This window comes from Budorcas taxicolor, chromosome X, assembly GCF_023091745.1.
Source record: "Budorcas taxicolor isolate Tak-1 chromosome X, Takin1.1, whole genome shotgun sequence".
In the NCBI taxonomy this organism is placed as follows: domain Eukaryota; kingdom Metazoa; phylum Chordata; class Mammalia; order Artiodactyla; family Bovidae; genus Budorcas; species Budorcas taxicolor.
Genome location: NC_068935.1, coordinates 58,086,830 through 58,109,181, shown reverse-complemented (window position 1 = coordinate 58,109,181; position 22,352 = coordinate 58,086,830). Strand labels below are relative to the sequence as shown.

The window sequence follows — 22,352 nt, the reverse complement described above, 5'->3', positions numbered from 1 at the left end:
TTAACTCCCTGGGGTAGAGAGTGGGTACTCCTGTGTCTCCCACAGTGCCAGACACAGAGCAGGTCTACAATACACTCTGACATTTAGGCTCGCTGTTTTCTACGAGGCAGTTCTAAGAGATGACCAGAGCCATGCCCGTCGGCAGTAACAATGGGTAATGGAGGAGGAAGACTGTGTGTTTGTTCGGTCAGGCTATGTGGGCCAATGGGAGTCACACTAGGAGCAAAGTGAGGTCAAGAGCACTGCGAGAAACATCAGGGACTGGGTCAAAGGGTACCAAAACTCTCCAGAGGGCAGAGCCTCTGCAAGCCAGGCTCTGACAGCTTCTGGAAGGTTCCTATTGTCTTATGATGATGAGGGTGATGATGACAGCTACCACGTATGAACAAAGGCAATGCACCAGGCACTGAGTGAAACTCTGTACAGTTTTTCTCTCACTTAATTCCCATGGCAACCTTGGATGATGGGTACCATTATTACGTTCATTTTCTAGTTGAGGAAAAGAAGGTTCAGAGAGCAAAGTAACTTGCTCAAAGTCTGAGTCAGAGCTGAAAGCTGAATCTGGGTCTGACCTGCTCCAAAATAAGAACTCTTAATTACAAATACTAAAGAATGCAATGTCCAAAGCATAACCCTTTTGCTTATGCACACCAAATCCTCCCCCCTGCCCCATAGTGTCTCCCCATTGGCTACAGTATGGTGTGTTGCCAGGCCATGGGGTTCCAAAGAAGCCCTCCAACTAACCACCATATTCAGGCAACTGAGGAAGGGAGCGGCAGGATATCCTCTGGAGCCTTCCGGATTGAGACAGCGGACCTAATGCATGCATCTAAATTCACTCCCTTGCGAAGCCCCACTAAAAGTGCCCTGACAATTTGGTTTGGTGTGGTTTTTAAAGATACAACCCTGCAAGAACAAGATGAATGCTTCAGGAGACATAGCAGCAGCAGCCTTTCCCAAGCTCTGAAGTAGCTAGACCAGGGTTAACTGACTCCACAGACCCAGGGAAGCTGAATCACAGGCTGGCAGAGGGAAAGTGAAAAAGCAGCTTGGTCTAAATGGCAGGATGTTCAGCAGGCTCGGGAACAGCAGCCCCAGGTGGTCTCCAGCACTGGTGGGTGAAGTGGACACATGTGGCCAACACAATGGGGTAGATGCCTGGGTGACTGCCCGCCTCCACATCCCTGGGTATCTGCCTCTGCTCTATGCTGGTGGAGGTCTGGCTTGACCATTTGTTGCTGAATTCCCTGCTCTGCCTTCCATATCCTGCTACCTGGATTAGCTGAGGACTGTCACTTCACCCCACAGAGGCATTGTGTTGACCTCCACCTGGAAACTACAGTGACTGGAGTAGGCTGTGGCAAGCAAAGCAAAGCAAGACAGCACCCCAACCCCTTGGGCTGTATTTCTTCTGCCTATCAGGGGTCCTGATGGCGGTGGGCTCTACCCACACTCAGATCCATTGTGCCTTCAGTCACTGACTTCCCTAAGAGGGGAGCAGCTGCTTTTCTGGAAGCCTCTGTTGAATAGTGACACAAGGATCCTTTGCTGCCTATGCACCCAGACTGTGCTTGCCACTTGGTTCTTCAAAAAAACCTGACTGCTTGTTGAAGAATTCAGTAATACATAATGAAACAAATAGAAAAGCAAGAGAACACTGGAAGCACGATAGTGAAGGGGCACACATGGGGTCTACTAGGGGGTTGACAAGGTTCCATTCCTCAGCCTAACCAGTGGTGACACAAGTTTTCACTTTGTTGTTGTTCTTCAGTCACTAAGTAGTGTCAGATTCTTGGCAACCCCATGGACTGCAGCATGCCAGGCTTCCCCGTCCTTCACTATCTCCCAGAGCTTGCTCAAATTCATGTCTGTTGAGTTGGTGATGCTATCTAACCATCTCATCCTTTGTCGTCCCCTTCTCCTCCTGCCCTCAATCTTTCCCAGCATCGGGGTCTCTTCCAGTGAGTTGGCTCTTAGCATCAGGTGGCCAAAGGATTGGAGCTTCAGCTTCAGCATCAGATGAATACTCAGGATTTATTTCCTTTAGGAATGACTGGTTTAATATCCTTACTGTCCAAGGGACTCTCAAGAGTCTTCTCCAGTGCCACCGTTTGAAAGCATCAATTCTTTGGCACTCAGATTTCTTTGTGGTCCAACTCTCACGTATCTATGTAATTACTGGAAAAACCTAGCTTTGACCATACTTTTTCTTTCAATTGTTCTTTTAGGTCTTGCACACTTTTCTGTATCTATGCCATATTTCACAATAAAAGGAAAAAGTTATATATGCAGCTTGATGCCAGTCATGAAATATATATATTTTGTCATAGAAAAAAAATAATGAGCTACTGGATTCTAGCATGCTAGCAATGGTTATCCCTGGCTTATTTATAACTTTTATATTTATGGTGTGTGTGTTAGTCACTTAGTTGTGTCCAACTCTTTGTGACCCCATAGACTGTAGCCCACCAGGCTCCTCTGTCCATGGGATTCTCTAGGCAAGAATATTGGAGTAGGCTGACATTTCCTTCTCCAGGGGATCTTCCTGACTCAGGGATTGAACCCTGGTCTCCTGCATTGCAGGCAGATTCTTTACCATCTGAGCTATAGGGAAGTCCCTTTATATTTATATATTTTGCTATCTCATGGGGTTTGTGTTGTTGCCGCACGTTTCTGCATTTTCCAAGTTTACTGCAAAGAGAATATATTATTCTTGTAATCAAAAGATCTTAAAACATATTGAAAAAAGACAACATTCCCATCAAAGATTTGTATGTATCATATAGATTTTAAAACAAACAACAACAGCAACAACCAAACCCAGGACTCATGTAAGTAAAAAATATGGTGTTATGTCAAGGAAACAACTCAAGTTCATGTAAAGGTATCATCATTTAGAGGTTTAAAAAACTGCTTTGGAATTTAGGTCTTTTTTTTTTTCTGCTGGCAATCCCAGTTCTTTCTGGAGATGTTCCAGTTGCTGTTGAAGAGGACAGGGTCAATACCATAAGGACCCAGTTCAGCACACTTCAGGGGTAGCCTGGTGAATTCTTGCCAGGAATGCCAACCATTCCAGGGTTCATGATTTGGTCTCTGCCTTCTTTCCCCCAAAATTTTGACCATATGGATACACAAGTAGGTATTCCAACGACAAGTCAGCCTTCCTGCTGTCCCTATCACACAGCAACCTATCAGGTTTTCTTCCTTTCCTACTGGCCTGGGAGGAGGCATCCTTCTCTGCTTTCCTTTAACTGAAGGCCTCACCTTCTGTTTTCTTCTGACTTATTTTGTCTCCTTACAGCTACCTCTGGGAATCAAAAAGGTAAGCACAAGCATAATCTACTACTATGCCTGGACAGACAGATATCCTATTTATGGGGCTTCTCTGGGTCTTCATTGCTGTGTGGGCTCTCTAGTTATGACTCGAGGGCTTAGTTGCCCCAAGGCATGTGGGATCCTAGTTCCCTGACCAGGGATGGAATCTGCATCTCCTGTATCCCAAGGTGGATTCTTAACCACTGGACCACCAGGGAAGTCCCCAGATATCCTTTTTGATGTGTGCTCATAGAAGGAGAATGAATTCATTGGTGACATCAAATATAAGCACAGTCTTCAAAGTCAACATCTGCAGGGTGTATTTCTAGTCAAGTTTGTATACTTCATCTGTAATAAATAATCTGCCTTCTCTAAATAAAGAAATTGTGGGTTTGGTTTAATTTCATTATAAATTTATATTCAATAATAGAAAATTAGAACATTGGGGATAAAGAATATACGAAGTTTGCATTTCATTCCCTGATTTGGAGCCACCTGCTTGCTTCACAATACAGAGTTCATGAGCACAGAGTCTGAGCTAGGAGTCAAGAGACTAAGGTATTCCTCGGGCCAGGCATCCCAAGGCCTCACTAGATTTACACACCACAGCAGAGGGAAAATGTGGAGCTTCACTCAGACTGGCTCTTTAGGCCCTGCTGGGTGGGGCATGCTGTGAGCTGCAGGGGCTTCCACTGCCTTCCCCCAAATGCTTATCTCCAAACTCTGGGCATGGGAAAATGGGGAAGTGGGCTGCTGTCTGGAGAGAGAAGGCCCAGGGTGCCTGGGAAGGAGATACCTAGTTCCAAAGTACCAGGTTTCCCAGAGTGCAGGTAGGAGGAGTGTGAAAGCTTTGGCTGCAGTTGCCAGGGATGCTGACGCCTCTCTATCAGTGTGTTTGTTTCATGTCAGAATGAGAAGGGCTTGTGGGACTCACCTACACCAGAGGTTCTCAAACTGGGGGTACTTGAGCCAGCAGCAGCAGCAGAAGCAGCCTCTGGCAACCTGATAGAAATGTATACCTCTGGGTCCCACTCAGACCTAACAAATCAGAGCCCAGGACTTTGTACTATCACAAACCTTCGAGGACACTCAAGAAAGAACTACTGCTTCAATCCAACCCTTTCAGCATACAGAAGAGGAGACTGAGGGCCAAAGAAACAAGGATCCCTTGAGCCAAGGTCCAGCCTTGCTAACTCTATCCAGCGTGATGTGACGTGGATGCTGGGCTAGTGACTCCCATGTGCTGCTTTCCAACTCCCCCTTTTCACATGGGAACTATTTTTTTTCCCCTTTCCTATACCTCTGCTCTTTCTTTGCTAAAGTGAGTGTTATGGCCAGGGTTCCTGGGAACACGAGAAGCTACACTCTGACCAAACTGAATCCCTCTGAATCCCTTTGGGGAGGAAGAACATAGGTTTTCGGGAAGACGGAGCATTTCAGGAGGCACATACAAGGGAATGACGGAGGGTATAAATACAGTGACTTGGCCAGCACCTAGTCCTCCTATTCTCTGCAGTTTCCCTTCAGGCAGCCTCACTTGCCCTACAATGAGCAAGTGCTTTGGGAATATGGCTCCACCCAGGGTTGGAGAGCCATTGAGAGCCACTTACACGAAGCAAGATAGTGGATATGGTGCCAACACAGGCCACTGTACCTGATTGTACCAAGGGCTTTCTGGGTAAGATGCTTCTGTGCTCTTCTGACAAAGCCTCTAGAAGCAACTCTCTCTTATGCTCCCCTGGAAGAGGGCAGGAGGGAGCTTGTAGCTCCTGGACTTGCTGAGGGCTACCCATGTGTCCACAAGGGGGAGCTGGCCTCAGGACGAAACCAATGCTCCAGAAGGCCAGAGAAGCAGCAGGCAGAAAACAGCATCTCTGGGGACACTACTGAAGTCTGCCCAAGTGCTGGACTTGCACTTATAGGACTCAGTCAGTTCCCTTTATCTTTTCCTGTGACTTGCAACTCAGTATATCCTAAGTGCTAGCTTGGCCCCTCTGCCCTTCATGAGGTCTGCATTATGCCCTGGGGGATAGCTCATCTCTAGCAACAAAGCCTGGGGCCTATGGAACCCGACTCAGCCTTGTGTCATCTTTCTTTATCCACAGACCAATTCATCTAAAGAAAGTTCCAGCATCCCTCAGTTGTCTGTACAACATGATCCAGCAAACACACTGAATGTGGATCCCAAAATTGCTTCACTCACATCTCAAGTGTGGTACTCAAGCTTTTAAATACTTTATTTTGCATTAGTTGCATGTGATCCACATTTTAGTAGCAATAATCTATCTTAAACAGCATCAAGAATTCCTGGATCAAAATCAATTCTGATGCAAACTCAAATATGTATTGTACATTGTGGGTTTCTGTGATGAAAATATTTGACAATCCAAACTGGAATTCATCTATAGTAAATAACCAGTGCTACCTCCTAAAAGCAATTATTGGCACTGAACTCCTAAATTTTTAAATCCCTTTAAAAGTCCAAGAACATACCAGAAAGTCGAACTTTGATTTCAGAGGTAATAGCCATACACAAAAAATTAAAAGCCTGTAAGAGGTGTTGTTGACTTGGATGCTGATGGCTCTAGGAGGAGGCTTCATTCTCTTTCTCAATCCCTGGTCCAATACGATTGGTGGGATAACTACAGAGCTTGGAAGAGTGATACTGACCATTGGTGGCAGAGGAAAGAGCCAGGCAGAGCAGATCTGTAAGATGCTGGATCTCTATGAGTTCTGAGGGAATCGACAGGATCAAGGCCATTGCCAGAGGCTGCCCTTTTCCACCTCATTCTGCTCCTCTGATCTGTACCAATCGCAAACTCTAACAGCTAAATACAGCAAGAGTGCGGATCAGGAGATCTTTCTGGAGGGTGACAGGAAGGAATCTCTGTGATGTAATTATTCTACTAAGAAAGACACTTCCAAATAAAAAGTGAAGCAAGAAAATAAAAGAAGCTAACAATATAGCTGTCAAATGACAAAAAGAAATCAAAACGAAAGTCCACTAAGATAATTTCCACAAAGGATATAATAGCCACCCTAATGGGTGTCAGGATTTTGTTTTTTGACAACATGAAACTAGAAAGTGGTATTTGAGAGCTTTGTCTGTTAGCATTTTTGAGCACTCAGCTTTGAAAGTGTTGCCTGGTAGAGGGAAATGTCATGGAGTTGTCCCTACTTATTCCCACTCAAGGAGGGTTTGGGGCCTCCCACACCTTTCAAAGCCTTGTCACATGGAAATAAATGATCATTACTCAAAATGGCAAATAAGGAGTATTTTCCATTCACCTACTGGCCTTCTGAATTGGCTGGCTTGGCAAATAGTCTTCATATGCTACCCAGATATGGACCTGTAGAGAACTCTGGGTCCCCACAACTCTGCTCAATTCCTCTGCTCAAAACTGGCCAAATATGGTAGCATGCAACAGGAAGCAAAGGTCAGACAGAACCTGCATGCTTAGCTTCAACTCCAAAGCTCCCCAAAGCAAAGCAAGAGTTGGAGTAATTTCTGATGTAGGGTTATGCATCTTTCAGGCCTTTGTGAGCATCTCTTGAACTGCCCACTTCCCTTTTTCCTGTGCATCTAGCATTCCATCACTGAGTCAAGGTCTATCAGCTGTGTGTGAGCCATGGTTCAATTTCTAATCTAACACGAAACTCAGTTAACACTGGGAGAAGGACCAAAGGATGGAAGAAATGGAGAAATGCCACCCTCTGTCTTAGAAGCTGTTATTCCATTGGGAGTCAGGAGCCAAGTAAGACTGCTCAGGGCACTGCATGGGTGCTCAGGACTGCCATGCACATGGGCCTGGGGTGGAGATGTGATCTCTTTGGACCTTTACATTGCTTTTAGCTTTCAACAACCTCACTGCTTTGGAAGGGAGGGGCTAACAAGGTAAGCCCGCATCCAACAATAAAGCAGTGCTTGTCATTGTGGGCATAATTCACAAGATCAAATCAAAACCTAAACTTTTCTGACTTTTTGGAAGCAGCAGAAACTCTTTCTCTGGGGCCGGGGTGGGGCAGGGGCAGGCTGGGTTCTCTGCAGGCAGTGTTCCTCCATCTGGTGCCCCCTTCACACTCTAAGCTGCCAGGCTGGAGCATACACACAATGTCACTTTGCCCCGTGGGCCCAGGTTGTGGGATTTGACAACTCCCAAAGGACAGAAGAGGCTCAAAGTACAAACAGACTCAGGAGAGGTTTCCATAAAGCTGAGGCGATGGAAACAGCTATTAATGGCTATGGGGCCATTAATGGATTTGAGAGAGGGAAGCTGGGGAGGGCACAGGAAGGAGGGACAGTGATGCAGCAGAGTCCCTTAGGCACATCCTTTGCTCACCCATTAGGTCACACCTCTGACCCACAATGCTCCTCTGGCACCATCCTGCCCTCAGTGACAATGCTGGCTATAGGCATTAGGGCCACAGCTGAATGGGGCAAATACACTGTGATTCGCCATCTGCCCTAGACAGTTTTTCTATTTTGCAAACTTTTCATTTGCGATCATAACAGCAGCTGAGTGCTTCACTTTCAAATCTGTTTTAGGTGTGGAAGTGGATGGCGTCTCTGTGTGGTGGTCTATATTTTGGGTTTGTATTAATAGATATTCATAAGGAGTTACAGTTTAAAGGAAGACAACCCAATGATTTCTTTCTGTCCTCTTTATGACTCTTTGAAAATTGAAATCAGATTCCTTTCCTTGCTCTACAGTGACAAATACACAGGTATTTCAATGAAATTTAGTATTGAAATTTATATACTTCACTTTTAAAACACCTCATTTGGGGCATTCTGACTTCAGTCGAGTTCACTGCTTTTCAGGTATGTTAAAAGAAAACAAACAAACAAAAAGCCAAACAGCAACATCACAGGAGGTTTATGAAAATTGTTGCCTTTCTAGCTTTCATGAGTCAATTGTTTAGCAATTAAAAATTAAGGCTAGTGATCACCATAAAAGAGGCATCAGAACTGGGGCGGCAGGGTGGGGGGTTGCTTTTTGCATTCCTGTAAATTCTGGTGTTGACCTCACTGAGTAATGATTACTCCAGGGGCAAAATGTAATGATGCCTCATTGCAAAGTGACATCTCACTCATTCTCGAGGTTCCCACAGAAAAGAAGCTTGATGTTTAAAAGGTTAGCATTTGATAGGCAGCACATTTTAAACTTCTGCTTTTGGCAATGGGATCATACTAATCAATAATTACCTTAAATGTAAATGGGTTGAATGCCCCAACCAAAGACAAAGACTGGCTGAATGGATACAAAAACAAGACCCCTATATATGCTGTCTCGGAGAAGGCAGTGGCACCCCACTCCAGTACTCTTGCCTGGAAAATCCCATGGACGGAGGAGTCTGGTAGGCTGCAGTCCATGGGGTCGCTAAGAGTCGGACACGACTGAGTGACTTCACTTTCACTTTTCACTTTCATGCATTGGAGAAGGAAATGGCAACCCACTCCAGTGTTCTTGCCTGGAGAATCCCAGGGACGGGGGAGCCTGGTGGGCTGCCGTCTATGGGGTCGCACAGAGTCAGACATGACTGAAGCGACTTAGCAGCAGCAGCAGCATATATGCTGTCTACAAGAGACCCACCTCAAACCAAGGGACACATACAGACTTAAAAGATATTTCATGGAAATGGAGACCAAAAGAAAGCAGGAGTAGCAATACTCATATCACCTAAAATAGACTGAAATAAAGGCCATGAAAAAAGACAAAGAAAGACACTACATAATGATCAAAGGATCAATCCAAGAAGAAGATGTTAACAGTTATAATATGTATGCACCACATAGGAGCACCACAATATGTAAGACAAATGCTAACAAGTATGAAAGGGGAAATTACCAGTAACACAATAATAGTGGGAGACTTTAATACCCCACTCACACCTATGCATAGATCAACTAACAGAAAATTAGCAAGGAAACACAAACTTCAAATGATACAAATGATACAATGGACCAGTTAGTTATACCTAATCGATATCTATAGGGCATTTTGCTCCAAAACAATGAATTTCACCTTTTTCTCAAGTGCACATGGAACCTTCTCCAGGATAGATCACATCCTGAGCCATATAATCTAGCCTTGGTAAACCCCCCAAAATTGAAATCATTCCAAGCATCTTTTCTGATCACAATGTGGTAAGATTAGATGTCAATAACAGGGGAAAAACTATTAAAAATACAAACATATGGAGGCTAAACAACATGCTTCTGAATAACCAACAAATCACAGAAGAAATAAAAAAAGAAATCAAAATATGCATAGAAACAAATGAAAATGAAAACACAACAACCTAAACCTATGGGATTCATTAAAAGCAGTGCTAAGGAGAAGGTTCATAGCAATACAAGCTTACCTCAAGAAACAAGAGAAAAATCAAATAAATAACCTAACTTTATACATAAGGCAACTAGAAAAAGAAGAAATGAAGAACCCCAGGGTTAGTAGAAGGAAAGAACTCTTAAAAATTAGGGCAGAAATAAATGAAAAAGAAACAAAGGAGACTATAGCAAAAATCAACAAAACTAAAAGCTGGTACTCTGGGAAGATAAATAAAATAGACAAACCAGTAGCCAGACTCATCAAGAAAAAAAGGGAGAAGAATCAAATCAACAAAATTAGAAATAAAAATGGAGAAATCACAACAGACAACACAGAAATACAAAGGATCATAAAAGACTACTATCAGCAACTATATGACAATAAAATGGACAACTTGGAAGAAATGGACAAATTCTTAGAAAAGTACAACTTTCCAAAACTGAACCAGAAAGAAATAAAAAATCTTAACAGACCCATCACAAGCATGGAAATCGAAACTGTAATCAGAAATCTTCCAGCAAACAAAAGCCCAGGACCAGACAGCTTCACAGGTGAATTCTACCAAAAATTTAGAGAAGCGCTAATACCTATCCTACTCAAACTCTTCCAGAAAATTGCAGAGGCAGGTAAACTGCCAAATTCATTCTATGAGGCCACCATCACCCTAATACCAAAACCAGACAAAGATGCCACAAAAAAGAAAACTATAGGCCAGTATCACTGATGAACATAGATGCAAAAATCCTCAACAATATTCTAGCAAACAGAATCCAATAACATATTTAAAAGATCACACATCATGACCAAGTGGACTTTATCCCAGGGATGCAAGGATTCTTCAATATTCACAAGTCAATCAGTGTGATACATCACATTAACAAATTGAAAGATAAAAGCCATATGATTATCTCAATAGATGCAGAGAAAGTGTTTGACAAAATGCAACATCCATTTATGATAAAAACCCTCCAGAAAGCAGGTATAGAAGGACCATACCTCAACATAATAAAAGCTATATATGACAAACCCACAGCACACATTATCCTCAATGGAGAAAAATTGAAAGCATTTCCCCTAAAGTCAGGAACAAGACAAGCGTGCCCACTCTCACCACTACTATTCAACATAGTTTTGGAAGTTTTAGCCATAGCAATCAGAGAAGAAAAAGAAATAAAAGGAATCCAGATTGGAAAACAGAAAGTAAAACTCTCACTGTTTGCAGATGACATGATCCTCTACACAGAAAACCCTAAAGACACCACCAGAAAATTACTAGAGCTAATCCAATGAATATAATAAAGTTGTAGAATATAAAATTAACACACAGAAATCCCTTGCATTCCTATACACTAACACTGAGAAAACAGAAAGAGAAATTAAGGAAACAATTCCATTCACCATTGCAATGAAAAGAATAAAATACTTGGGAATAAATCTACCTAAAGAAACAAAAGACCTATATATATAGAAAACTATAAAACACTGATGAAAGAAATCAAAGATGACACAAATAGATGGAGAAATATACCATGTTCATGGATCAGAAGAATCAATATACTGAAAATGAGTATACAACCCAAAGCAATCTATAGATTCAATGCAATCCCTATCAAGCTGCTACTGCTGCTGCTAAGTCACTTCAGTCGTGTCCGACTCTGTGCGACCCCATAGACGGCAGCCCACCAGGCTCCCCCATCCCTGGGATTCTCTAGGCAAGAATACTGGATTGGGTTGCCATTTCCTTCTCCACAGAACTAGAACAAATAATTCCACAACGTGTATGGAAATACAAAAAAACCTCGAATAGCCAAAGCAATCTTGAGAAAGAAGAATGGAACTGGAGGAACCAACCTGCCTGACTTTAGGCTTACTACAAAGCTTCAGTCATCAAGGCAATATGGTACTGGCATAAAGACAGAAATATAGATCAATGTAACAAAATAGAAAGCCCAGAGATAAATCCACGCACCTATGGACACCTTATCTTTGACAAAGGAGGCAAGCATATACAATGCAGAAAAGACAATCTCTTTAACAAGTGGTGCTGGGAAAACTGGTCAACCACTTGTAAACGAATGAAACTAGAACACTTTCTAACACCATACACAAAGATAAACTCAAAATGGATTAAAGATCTAAATATAAGACCAGAAACTATAAAACCCCTAGAGGAAAACATAGGCAAAACACTCTTTGACATAAATCATAGCAGGATCCTCTATGATCCACCTCCCAGAGTAATGGAAATAAAAGCAAAAATAAACAAATGGGAACTAATTAAACTTAAAAGCTTTTGCATAACAAAAGGAACTATAAGCAAGGTGAAAAGACAGCCTTCAGAATGGGAGAAAATAATAGCAAATGAAGCAAATGATAAATAATTAATCTCAAAAATATACAAGCAGCTCATGCAGCTCAATTCCAGAAAAATAAATGACCCAATCAAAAAATGGGCCAAAGAACTAAATAGACAGTTCTCCAAAGAAGACATACAGATGGGTAACAAACACATGAAAAGATGCTCAACATCACTCATTATCAGAGAAATGCAAATCAAAACCGCAATGAGGTACCATCTCATGCCAGTCAGAATGGCTACCATCAAAAAGTCTATAAAAAATAAATGCTGGAGAGGGTGTGGAGAAAAGGGAACCCTCTTACACTGTTGGTGGGAATGCAAACTAGTACAGCAACTATGGAGAACAGTGTGGAGATTCCTCAAAAACTGAAAATAGAACTGACCCAAGACCCAGCAATCCCACTGCTGGGCATACACACCAAGGAAACCAGAATTGAAGGAAACACGTGTACCCCAATGTTCGTCACAGCACTGTTTATAATAGCCAGGACATGGAAGCAACCTAGATGTCCATCAGCAGATGAATGGATAAGAAAGCTGTGCTATACATAATGGAATATTATTCAGCTATTAAAAAGAACACATATGAATCAGTTCTAATGAGGTGGATGAAACTGGAGCCTATTATTCAGAGTGAAGTAAGTCAAAAAGAAAAACCCCAATACAGTATATTAATGCATATACATGGAATTTAGAAAGATGGTAATGATGACCCTATATGTGAAACAGAAAAAGAGACACAGATATAAAGAACAGACTTTTGGACTCTGTGGGAGAAGGCGAGGGTGAGATGATTTGAGAGACTAGCATTGAAACATGTGTATTACCATATGTGAAATAGATCACCAGTCCAATTTCAATGCATGAAACAGGGCACTCAAAGCCAGTGACCTGTGACAACCCTGAGGGATGGGGTGGGGTGGAAGGGGGCTTCAGGATGGAAAACACATGTATACCCATGGCTGATTCATGTCAAAAGTATGGCAAAAACCACTGCTGCTGCTAAGTCGCTTCAGTCGTGTCTGACTCTGTGCGACCCCATAGACGGTAGCCCACCAGGCTCCCCTGTCCCTGGGATTCTCCAGGCAAGTACACTGGAGTGGGTTGCCATTTCCTTCTCCAATGCACGAAAGTGAAAAGTGAGTGAAGTCGCTCAGTCATGTCTGACTCTTAGCGACCCCATGGACTGCAGCCTACCAGGCTCCTCCATCCATGGGATTTTCCAGGCAAGAGTACTGGAGTACGTTGCCATTGCCTTCTCTGAGCAAAAACCACTACAATATTGTAAAGTAATTAGCCTCTAATTAAAATAAATTAATTAATTTTAAAATAAAAGGACCTGTGAGGTGTGCTGTGAGGTGGAGGACCATTAATGGTACTTAAAAATCAAAAAAGAAACTGAGAAAACAATACAATTTTTGGTAACATTAGTACCAAATTCTGACTGTTTTCCAAAATGGACTTTCATTTCCTGACAATAGAGAGTAGTTAGAATTTGTTCAACACGCAGATGTCAGTCCCTACATTATCAAAATCTATATTACACTGTGTATAATTTTATTTCCTTCAAAAGCAGCTAAAAAGTGTTTCCCCAAACTAAACAGTTCTTTGTTGTCCAATTTTTAAAAAGAAAGGAAACACTAAGCTTGTACATACAATCATGCTTAAAAGATGCTTTTTTAGTCAGATGTTCTTATCTCTGGTAGAGAAGGTGCGTGCAAGCTGAGGCCCGGCTCCGACCCAGCGGCTCTTTGAAATCTGACTTGCTTGCCCCGCTCCTTGCTCACTGCAGGCCAAAGCTTCCACCAGACACCTCCCTCTTGCATTTCAGCAGGACTAACCCTTGAAACAAAATCTGTGATGCTTTTCACCAGAATTAGTAAGAGACAAATGTGAAGAAACTTTTCTCATAACACAGGGGGTGTTGCCCTGCCTCTTAGCCTCAAAATGGCAGAATTAACAGAAGCAGATGAAAAAGAAAGACTTCAAGCTCAAGGTCATAGGCCCTTCCTCAACAATGTTTGGTGCATCTGATTCCAAGGGGGTCAGGTATTTTGGCAAGGTAGTGGTCACGTGCTTTTAGAGGGTCATGAACGACATACAGGCTAGGAGCAGACTCACTCGCTGCCATCTTTCTCACTGCCTGCCTCCAGTGGAAAATGGAGCCGCTGTCACTCTGACAAGAGTAGGGAATTCTCTCGGTCTAACTAACCTGGTTTTATGATTTTGGTTTTCAGTCGGCGGTCGCAGGGTGAAGGGATAGATTGTCATTTGCAGTGCAAAGCTGGCCCTTACTCGCCTTTCCATCCATTCTGTCGACCTATCAGTAGTGGGCCCTCTGCATCTAGATGCTTCAGGTGGCCCCTGGGCTTTGGCAGGCAGCAGGGTTGGGGCCCAGCTGGTGCAGGCAGAAACGGGCACTCCTGACTCCTCCACTGCCCACCTAAAGTCATCCTGTGGTCCCTTTGTTACTCAGAACCCACATAGGGATGGTGCCACCCCTGCCTGGCTCCCAGCATCCCTGCCATCTTTGCTGGAAGGAGAAGGGCCAGCACTGTCCCCTCCCCATGGGCCAGGGTGCTCAGGAAGCTTCTCTGCTCCTTTGTGGGGTCACCAGTCTGTGTCCACCCCTTGGCTGCTCCTCAGCCACCTGGTAAATGTCCTCCCTGACATCCACACTGGGAGGGCACTCCCCACCCATCCTCTGCAAGCCAGTACCCAACCCTGAAGCCAGAGAGGTATTCTGAGTTTCCAGAACTTTCAAGAGCAGAGCTAACTTCAGCAGAGCATGATAGTGTGCGAGGCCCATGCCAAGCATGCTGACCTCATTACATTGAACACTCCCAGCAACCCCATTCGATAGGTATACTAGCATCTCCATTTCACAGATGGGGAGACTGAGGCCCAGAAAGGGGACAGAGCAGGCCAAACAAAGAAGTGGCAGAGCCAGGATTTGGATCCCAGTCATCCAGGCCCCAAGCCCAGCCCCTGCTTCACCTCCTGCCAAGACCCAAGGGTCAAGGCCACAATGTTCCTGGCTCTGAGCTGTCTCATTCTAAGGACAAGAGGGACTCACAAGTGAGGGTGACAAGAGAGCTTCCTCTAGGTCCCATTTCAGATCGAGGTGCCCAGAGCCCCTTCCCAGGCCTAGCCCCTCTAGGAGGGCAGATGGCAGTTCTCCTCATGAGCCCACGGCCTCCACCACTTTTGGGGGCTCACCGCTCCCTGAGCACCAGAGATGTGCAGCTTGGAGTTAAAGGCAGAAAGCATAACAGACCCAGGCAAGGGCTTGTCTAGCCTTCGCCAAGGCAGGCTCCGGTCCCCTCTCAAAATCTGTACAAACCATATCACGGGCCTCTATGGTCTATTTCTCTGCAGCTGCTCCCTTCCCCTCAGTTGCCTCGGCCTGCCTCAAGATCAGATTTCAGGCATTTTGTTCTTATTCCAACTGGCCACCATCTACATCCCTCCTCCCTGAGTTGCTACCCATCCAGCTCTGCAAGCCCATGTGCACCTAGGGTGCTCCTGCTGCGTCTTGCCACTCTGAGTCTTCCAGAGCACAACTCCTATCTCCTGAACAGAACTGTTTTGTCTTTGAGTAAATGTTAGTGCCATCCTCCAGTGGCTTGATGCTAAAACTGAAGTCCTAACCCTGATTTTCACAAAGCCCTAAGGCATCTTCAATAGTTTTCAGTGAGAAGGGGCATGCAATTATGGAAACAAATTTCATTTTGCTTCACTTCGGTTAAAAACAGAGAAATCACCCAGCCTTGGGAGTAGGGTGGGGAATGCAGTGAGGAGATTTAGGGCCATTGAAATTCAACACACCAGGGCTATGTGTCTCGACTTCAAAGTCCTTCCCTTAGAAATTGTAGGTCCACATCCCTTATCTGTAGTTTCAAGGCCAAAAGCTCTGAAAGCTTATTCTGTTTTTGTAAATTTGGTGCCAAAATTTATTTGGGAGCAAAACTTGACCCGGGCTCAGTTAAATATTCTTATTTCTCTGCAAAAATAATAAAATGCTGCCCCAGATTCCACCATAGGATTGTGTGATATTTGGCATATGCAGCATATTATCTTGCTTAAGTCCCTAAAGTTCTGAATTTAGAAACACATCTGATTCCAGGGCTCTGAGACCCAAGTCTGGGAGCCTGGGCTGGCCCTGCTGAGCTGCAGAGTGTGGGCCAGGCTGCACCCTGAGCATGCTCAGTTCAGCATCTCCTATCTTCCAAGGCCAACAAAATGAATCCCAGCCATTTGCCCAGGTATAGCTGACGCTCAGAGGGCTTAACTGACATTGCTCCTGGCACACTGTCCACACAGTGATGGTGTCTGGACTGGAACCCCAGTCCGACTATCTCCAGTGCCTCTGCCACGCTTACTCGCTGCCCTGACACCACATGACATTTACCTTTTACCTCCAATGCAAGCAAGCAGTCCATTGAAATTGGATCAATCACTTAGCTGGTAAAGTGGAATCCCCCAAATTGAGCGAGACTAGTCTGCAACATGCTCCTATCAACAGCTGGATTTGGCATTTCTACTGACTTGAGAATTGCTTTCTCACGTTCCATTTAGAAACTACTCTTTAAAGCAACTGTGATCTGGCTAAAAATGAACGCCCAGTCCTCCTGCTACCACCCACAGAGGTGTGATGAGCTAGTCAACACCAAAGAGGAGGGCAAGAGTGTTTTCTGAGGGTTGGCTTGGGTGGTAGTAAAGCGTGGCCAAGTCCACCATGGTGGGAGCAAGAAAGCATGGACTTCCTGTCCACCCTGCAGGTGACCATGCTAAACACTCACCTCTTCCTTTCTCCCAGCTTCTCCTGCTCACAGGACCAGCACTGAATTCTTAGGATTCTAATTCAATGTGGAAAGGCCACAAGAAGGAACATAGCCCCACAAAGAGAACCAGATCTGGAGACTCAGGCCTAGGAGACAGTCATAGTGACAGCAAGCATCTGCTGGCAGTACTTTAGGTGCACTGAATGAACACATTTACTCCTCTAACAACCTATCATCACACCCGCTTTGTGGACGAGGCAGAAGTGAGGAGGGTCAGGCAGGATAGGCCAGGCCCCCGTGTGCAGGGTTACGAGTGTGGCCTCTGCAGCCACACTCTGTGCTCTGGCCCTGACTGGCTGTGTGACTGCAGGCAACTCTGTGGACTTCTCTGTGCCTCAGTTTTCTCAGCTTTAAAGGGAATGCTAACAGCCTCTACCTCTGAGGACCACAAGGAGAAACAGGAGGGAAGAACTGGTAGCACGCTCAGCCCCAGGCAGCAGGGGCCCAGAAGGCGGCCCCTGGCAGCGGTTGTAGCCCCTTGGGCTTGGCAGAGGTCACGGGTGTTCCTCCTGGCCTCGGGAAGCTCAGCCACGTGCTCCTTCTCCCAAGCCTTTCCCCATCCCCACCTAGGGAATCAGCTGTGGCGGGGGGGAGGGTGGATTTTCAAGACCCTGAACATTAAGGATTCTCTCTCTGAGCCAGCTGCTCCGGCTCTGAGGCAACACAGTCAGACTACAAACACTCCCCACTGAAAACAAAAGAAACCAAAAAAGCTCACAATCTTAGATGGTGACACGGCTCCAGGCTGAGGATGCTGCCTGATAGGATAAGGGTTCCAGTGCTGATTCAGCTGGTGCTCCATCGAGCCAGCCATGGAAGTCCACGAGAACAGTTGGCAACACGCCTATAACAAAATCAAACCTAAGTGCTCCTGAACTGTGGACAAGGGCTGGCTGCTCACCCTGGCCACCCCCACGGGTGCACCCAACCAAAGACTGATCCTGGGTGTGGAGCGCGTGGCTCATGAGGCTTCATGAGACCTGGATGAAAAAGACATGGTCTCTCTCCTCCTGGTACTGTCATGGCCATGGTCACCCAGAGCCCTCAGAAAAGAGGTCAGTCTTCCCCAGGAGTATCCCTCGCACTGCTCCATACCCAAGCCTATCACTTTATGGCCACCTCCTCAGCTTTTCTACAGAAGAAACAGGCAGGATGGGAGACCAAAGTCCTGGGGGAAAGCTTGCGGAAAGCTTTCTTGCAGGGGGAACGGTGCCTGAGCCTTAGGAGCTGTAAGAGTGGGACAGGAAAGGAAAGGTGGGCAGGGGAGGCTAGACACAGGCAATGGTGGGAGTCAAGGCCAAGAACGCAGAGTGAGCCAGGAGCTGTAAGCACTTAAAGACCCGAAGGACACTGGTCTAAGGAGATAGATGGAGCCAGCTGATGGGCCTCCAGAATTTTCTGAGCAAGTGTGAACATGATCAGGTCTGTCTTATAGCAAGGTTATGCTTAGAGAAATGGATGGTTTATTGGGGCAACAAGTTTAAGATGGTTTATTGGGCAAACTGAGTTTGAACAAAGATCAAGAGAGCAATGGTAAAGAAGAAGCATGAAGAGAGGAGCCGGGGCAGGGAGACACCTGGTGTGGCTCCCACTGACCAATCCCTGCCTCCTGGTACCCTCACTACCCTGTGATCCCCCACTAGTATTCACCACTTCATGCTCAAGTCTAGTGAACAGAATGCTGCACATGTGATGCAATGTCACTTTCCAAACTAGGTTATACAGACTGGGGCTTTTGACTCACTGGCAACCTCCCCTCAACCTCTCTAGCTGGCATATTCTCTCTTGCTGGCATATTCTCTCTTGCTCACTCTGATGAAACTGGCTATAATGTTAGGAGAAGCTCTGTGAAGAGGCCCATGAGGCAAGGAACTGAGGGAGGCCTCGGGCCAACAGCTCATGAAGAACAGAGGCCTCAGTCCAATAACCCGTAAGGAACTATTTCCTGCCAACAACCACAGCAGTGAGTTTTGAAGCCAGTCCTCCCCAGTTGAGCCCTGAGATGACCACAGCCTTGTGAGAGACATGGGGCCAGAAGGCCTGCTAAGCTGTGCCAAGATCCCCAGCCCACAGAAACTGTGAAGTATTAAATAGTCCATGTGTGCTGCTTGAAAGTGGTTGTTTCAGGCCAATTTGTTACCTGGCCATAGATAACTAATACAGACAAGGATCAGAGCATGAAAGATGGAAACTGTGATAGATATCACCTGGTGAGAAGGTGAAGCGAGTGATTGAAAAGATTGCAGGAGAAGAAAGAGAAGTCACAGGGGTATTGAGAAAAGCATGGGCTCTGGGGCAAGACCACCTGCCTTCAAGTTCCTGCTTGGCTCCTTGCTAACTGTGTGACTCTGGGCAAGTCATTTCAATGCTCTGAGCCTCAGTTTCTTCATCTGTAAAATGGGGATGTAAGAATAACTACTTGACACATCTCCGACCTTTTCATTTAGGACCTGCCTCAGCATCTGGTGCAGGGGTCACGAAACAGCACACTGCCCAGCAGATATTTGCTGTGGCACTTCTAGAAGGCCCGGTTTGCAACTTTATGCCAGCAAGGACAAGATTTAAGTGCTTAGAGCAATTTCCTTGCATCCTATGAAGCTTTCACTGGTCCTGAGTGAGGGAATGTGCCTCATGGCCCAGTTCAGGAGAAGCGGATCTGTGCAATTCTGACCTGTCTGCCCTGGTTCCTTCCCCTGGCAGCACCTCTGGGTGCAGTTTTCTCCCAGGGAATCTAAGTGACCTGAACAGAAAGTGAGACCATAACCTTGCCCTCTTTAATATTGTGCTTTGACTGTGCAGAATAACCCAACTTAAACAGACTTTTCCAGAGTCAAGCCCAGTCTCTAAAGAGCTAGAGCCTGAATTTGCCTCCAAAGCCAGCTCTCAATAGCATGAAACACAGTTCTTATTTCCAAAACCAAGGGACAAAACCAGAGATGAGATCGGCTTACCTGTCTGGGCAGAGAAGGCATGGAATCCCCCGAGGCCAGAGACCGCTGAAAGCGCTGTGGTTGCTGTGTCACATGCTGCAGGAGGAATGAAGAAAGATCCGGCTGCTGCTGCAGCTGCAAGGTGGCCGTGGACGAGGCCGTGGCAGAAGAGGCCGGTGGTGGTGTGGGCTGCTGCAGGTAGTGCAGCAAGGCAGGCTGCCGAGCTGTGGTGGGCACTGACGGCATCTTCTGGGGGCCTGGCTCAGAGATGAAATGTGACAAGGGCTTGGTGTGGCCAAAAGGAAAGGGCTCTGAGGCTCCCGGGCTGGGGCTGGTCAGGCCCTGCTGCATGATCATGCTCAGGGTTTTGGGCTTGTAGATAGCATTGGCTGGTGGCTGCGGCTGGCAGAGCGGATGAGTGGAGGTGGTGAGGCCCTGAATCAGGGGGCACTGTGCAGTGAAGGACTGCTGGGGCAGGCCTGGGCTAGACAGTGTCTCTGGGCGATAGGGGGTTAAGGGCCCCGTGTTGCTGGTGGGCAGAGCAGACATCAGGTGCCCCTGAGGGTGTTTGATGGAAGAGGACACCAGGTTGGCAAGGATGGAGGTCTGCGCGCTAAATGGTGGTGGCTGCTGGAGCGTGGGGCTAGGGAACTTCTCCGGCACGTAGGGCCTGGCCGGCCCAAGGACAGTGCTGCTGCTGGGCGCCAGGCTGGACAGTAAGGCATTGGGAGAGCCCTGGAGGGTGCTCCCCGGCAGGCTGTTCGATGACATACAGGACACCATGAGCCCCTGAGGGCTGAAGGGCGACAGCGGCTGTGGTGAGACCACGGGCACTGGCTGGTAAGGTGGGGAGAGGCCAGAAGGAGGCAGGGCAGACCAACTGGTGGTGGGGCCCAGCTGCTTCTTACTGGAGCCCTGCTTGCTGGCCGCCAGCGCTTTCAGCTGGTGGGCATGATGCCACTGAGACACTGGGAGTGGCGGTAGGGCAGCTGAGAGTGTCACCTGGGCCTGATTCTTGGCCTGCACAGTCGAGGAACTTGGGGAGGCCATCTGCTTACTGGCAGGCGTAATTGCATAGCTGAGCCCCGCAGAGGAGGGTGGGATCTGAAGCGACACCCCAGTGACCTGGCTGCAACTGGAAGCAAAGTCCTTGCCGGAACTGAGGCTCTCCAAGCGTGGCATCTGAACCGTGGGCTTGGCCGTCGCGCCTAAGGTTGCCGGTGGGTGGTGGTGTAAGACCAGCGGTTCTTCCGGCTTGGTCCCCAGGATTTTCTCAAGATCGAGCTCACTCTGAGAAGATTCTTGAATTTCTGTGAGCTCCTCCAGCAGATCTTGAAGTTCCTGATCCACAGCCGGTGCACTGTTGGTTTTGTCATAGTAAGGAATAGAGGGGCCTTTCACTCCCATTTCTGCTGTTGGTGGCCCTGCAAATGGTGGGCCCATGACGCTGCCATTCCTGGGGCTATTGTCCAGTAGTAACGGATGGCCAGGGGCTGCCATTGCTGCAGAACTAGGGTTCATGGGTAACGCAGGAACTTGCAGCTGTGCACAGGCTGTGCTGGGATGGGCACCCGGGCCCATTGAAAGGGTGACATCTTCAAGGCATGGTCTCTTGATTTGATTAGGGTAACCTTCGTCGCCCATGCCTGAAAGCTGGAAATCTTCTCCTTCCTGCCTCCGCTTAGTGGTTCCCTGTGCCTGGAAGAGAAAAGAGGAGACAGAGGGAAGAGGAGAGAAAGAAAGAAAGAGAGAGAGTGTTTATAAAGGCTTGGCACATTAATGCTATTGGACAGGAAACTTACAAGATAAAACAGATGTGTCAGTTTCAAGACTTACAGTTGTGAAAACTATACAATATAGTCTATTTTTAGAACCATGATGCTTTTTTGTTGTTGTTTCATTTAGCCTATCTTGCTGGATTTCAGATAAAGCATTATGCTGTCTCTGTAACAGTTTTAGAAAGAGTTGTGCAAACTATATAATACAGTCTATTTTTAGAACCATGATGCTTTTCTGTTGCTGTTTCATTTAGCCTATCTTGTTAGATTTCAAATGAAGCATTATGCTGTCTGCACCAAACAGTACAGAAAGTCACTCACAGGATTTTCTCTGCCCCTTTGGAGGAGTTTTTGGGCAGACGTTGGAGGGCAAAGAAGAAATTGCTAAGCAAGTTGCAATTTACACCTGTTTACGGATAGCCTGATTTTTAAAAATCAAACCGTGAGTTACACATTGAACATACATACTAAACATTTTTAGGTTGTTTCCCTGTCTTTGGTTACATGCATCAGGCTCCTGTGAGAAAACTGGCTACAGCACAGGCTTTGGAGGAATGAAGTAGACCTGGCATGTTCTTTTGGGCAGCTGTCTGAGAGACACTCTTTGGAGAATAACAACGTGCAAAACAGTCACTGTAGCAAGGCTCCGTGCATCTGTACACATGCATACACAAACATTTCCAAGGACACACACTGGAAAAACGTGCATGCAACTCTGTGGAGTGCTCATCTCTTGAGGGTGACTGGCAACTCCATTTAGTCTATTCTCTGTATTTTTAAAAATATCGATCGTT

The 22,352-nt window shown here is 46.0% G+C and overlaps 1 protein-coding gene across 1 annotated transcript in view; it reads right to left on the bottom strand.

The window, feature by feature from the left end:
* The window catches only part of MAMLD1 (mastermind like domain containing 1), a 57,057-nt gene that overhangs the window by 18,339 nt on the left and 16,366 nt on the right, over positions 1-22,352 (bottom strand). Inside the window, exon 2 of the mRNA XM_052663261.1 lies at positions 19,802-21,472. Coding sequence (XP_052519221.1) covers positions 19,802-21,472 — 1,671 coding nt within the window. The remainder of the gene's footprint in view (positions 1-19,801; positions 21,473-22,352) is intronic.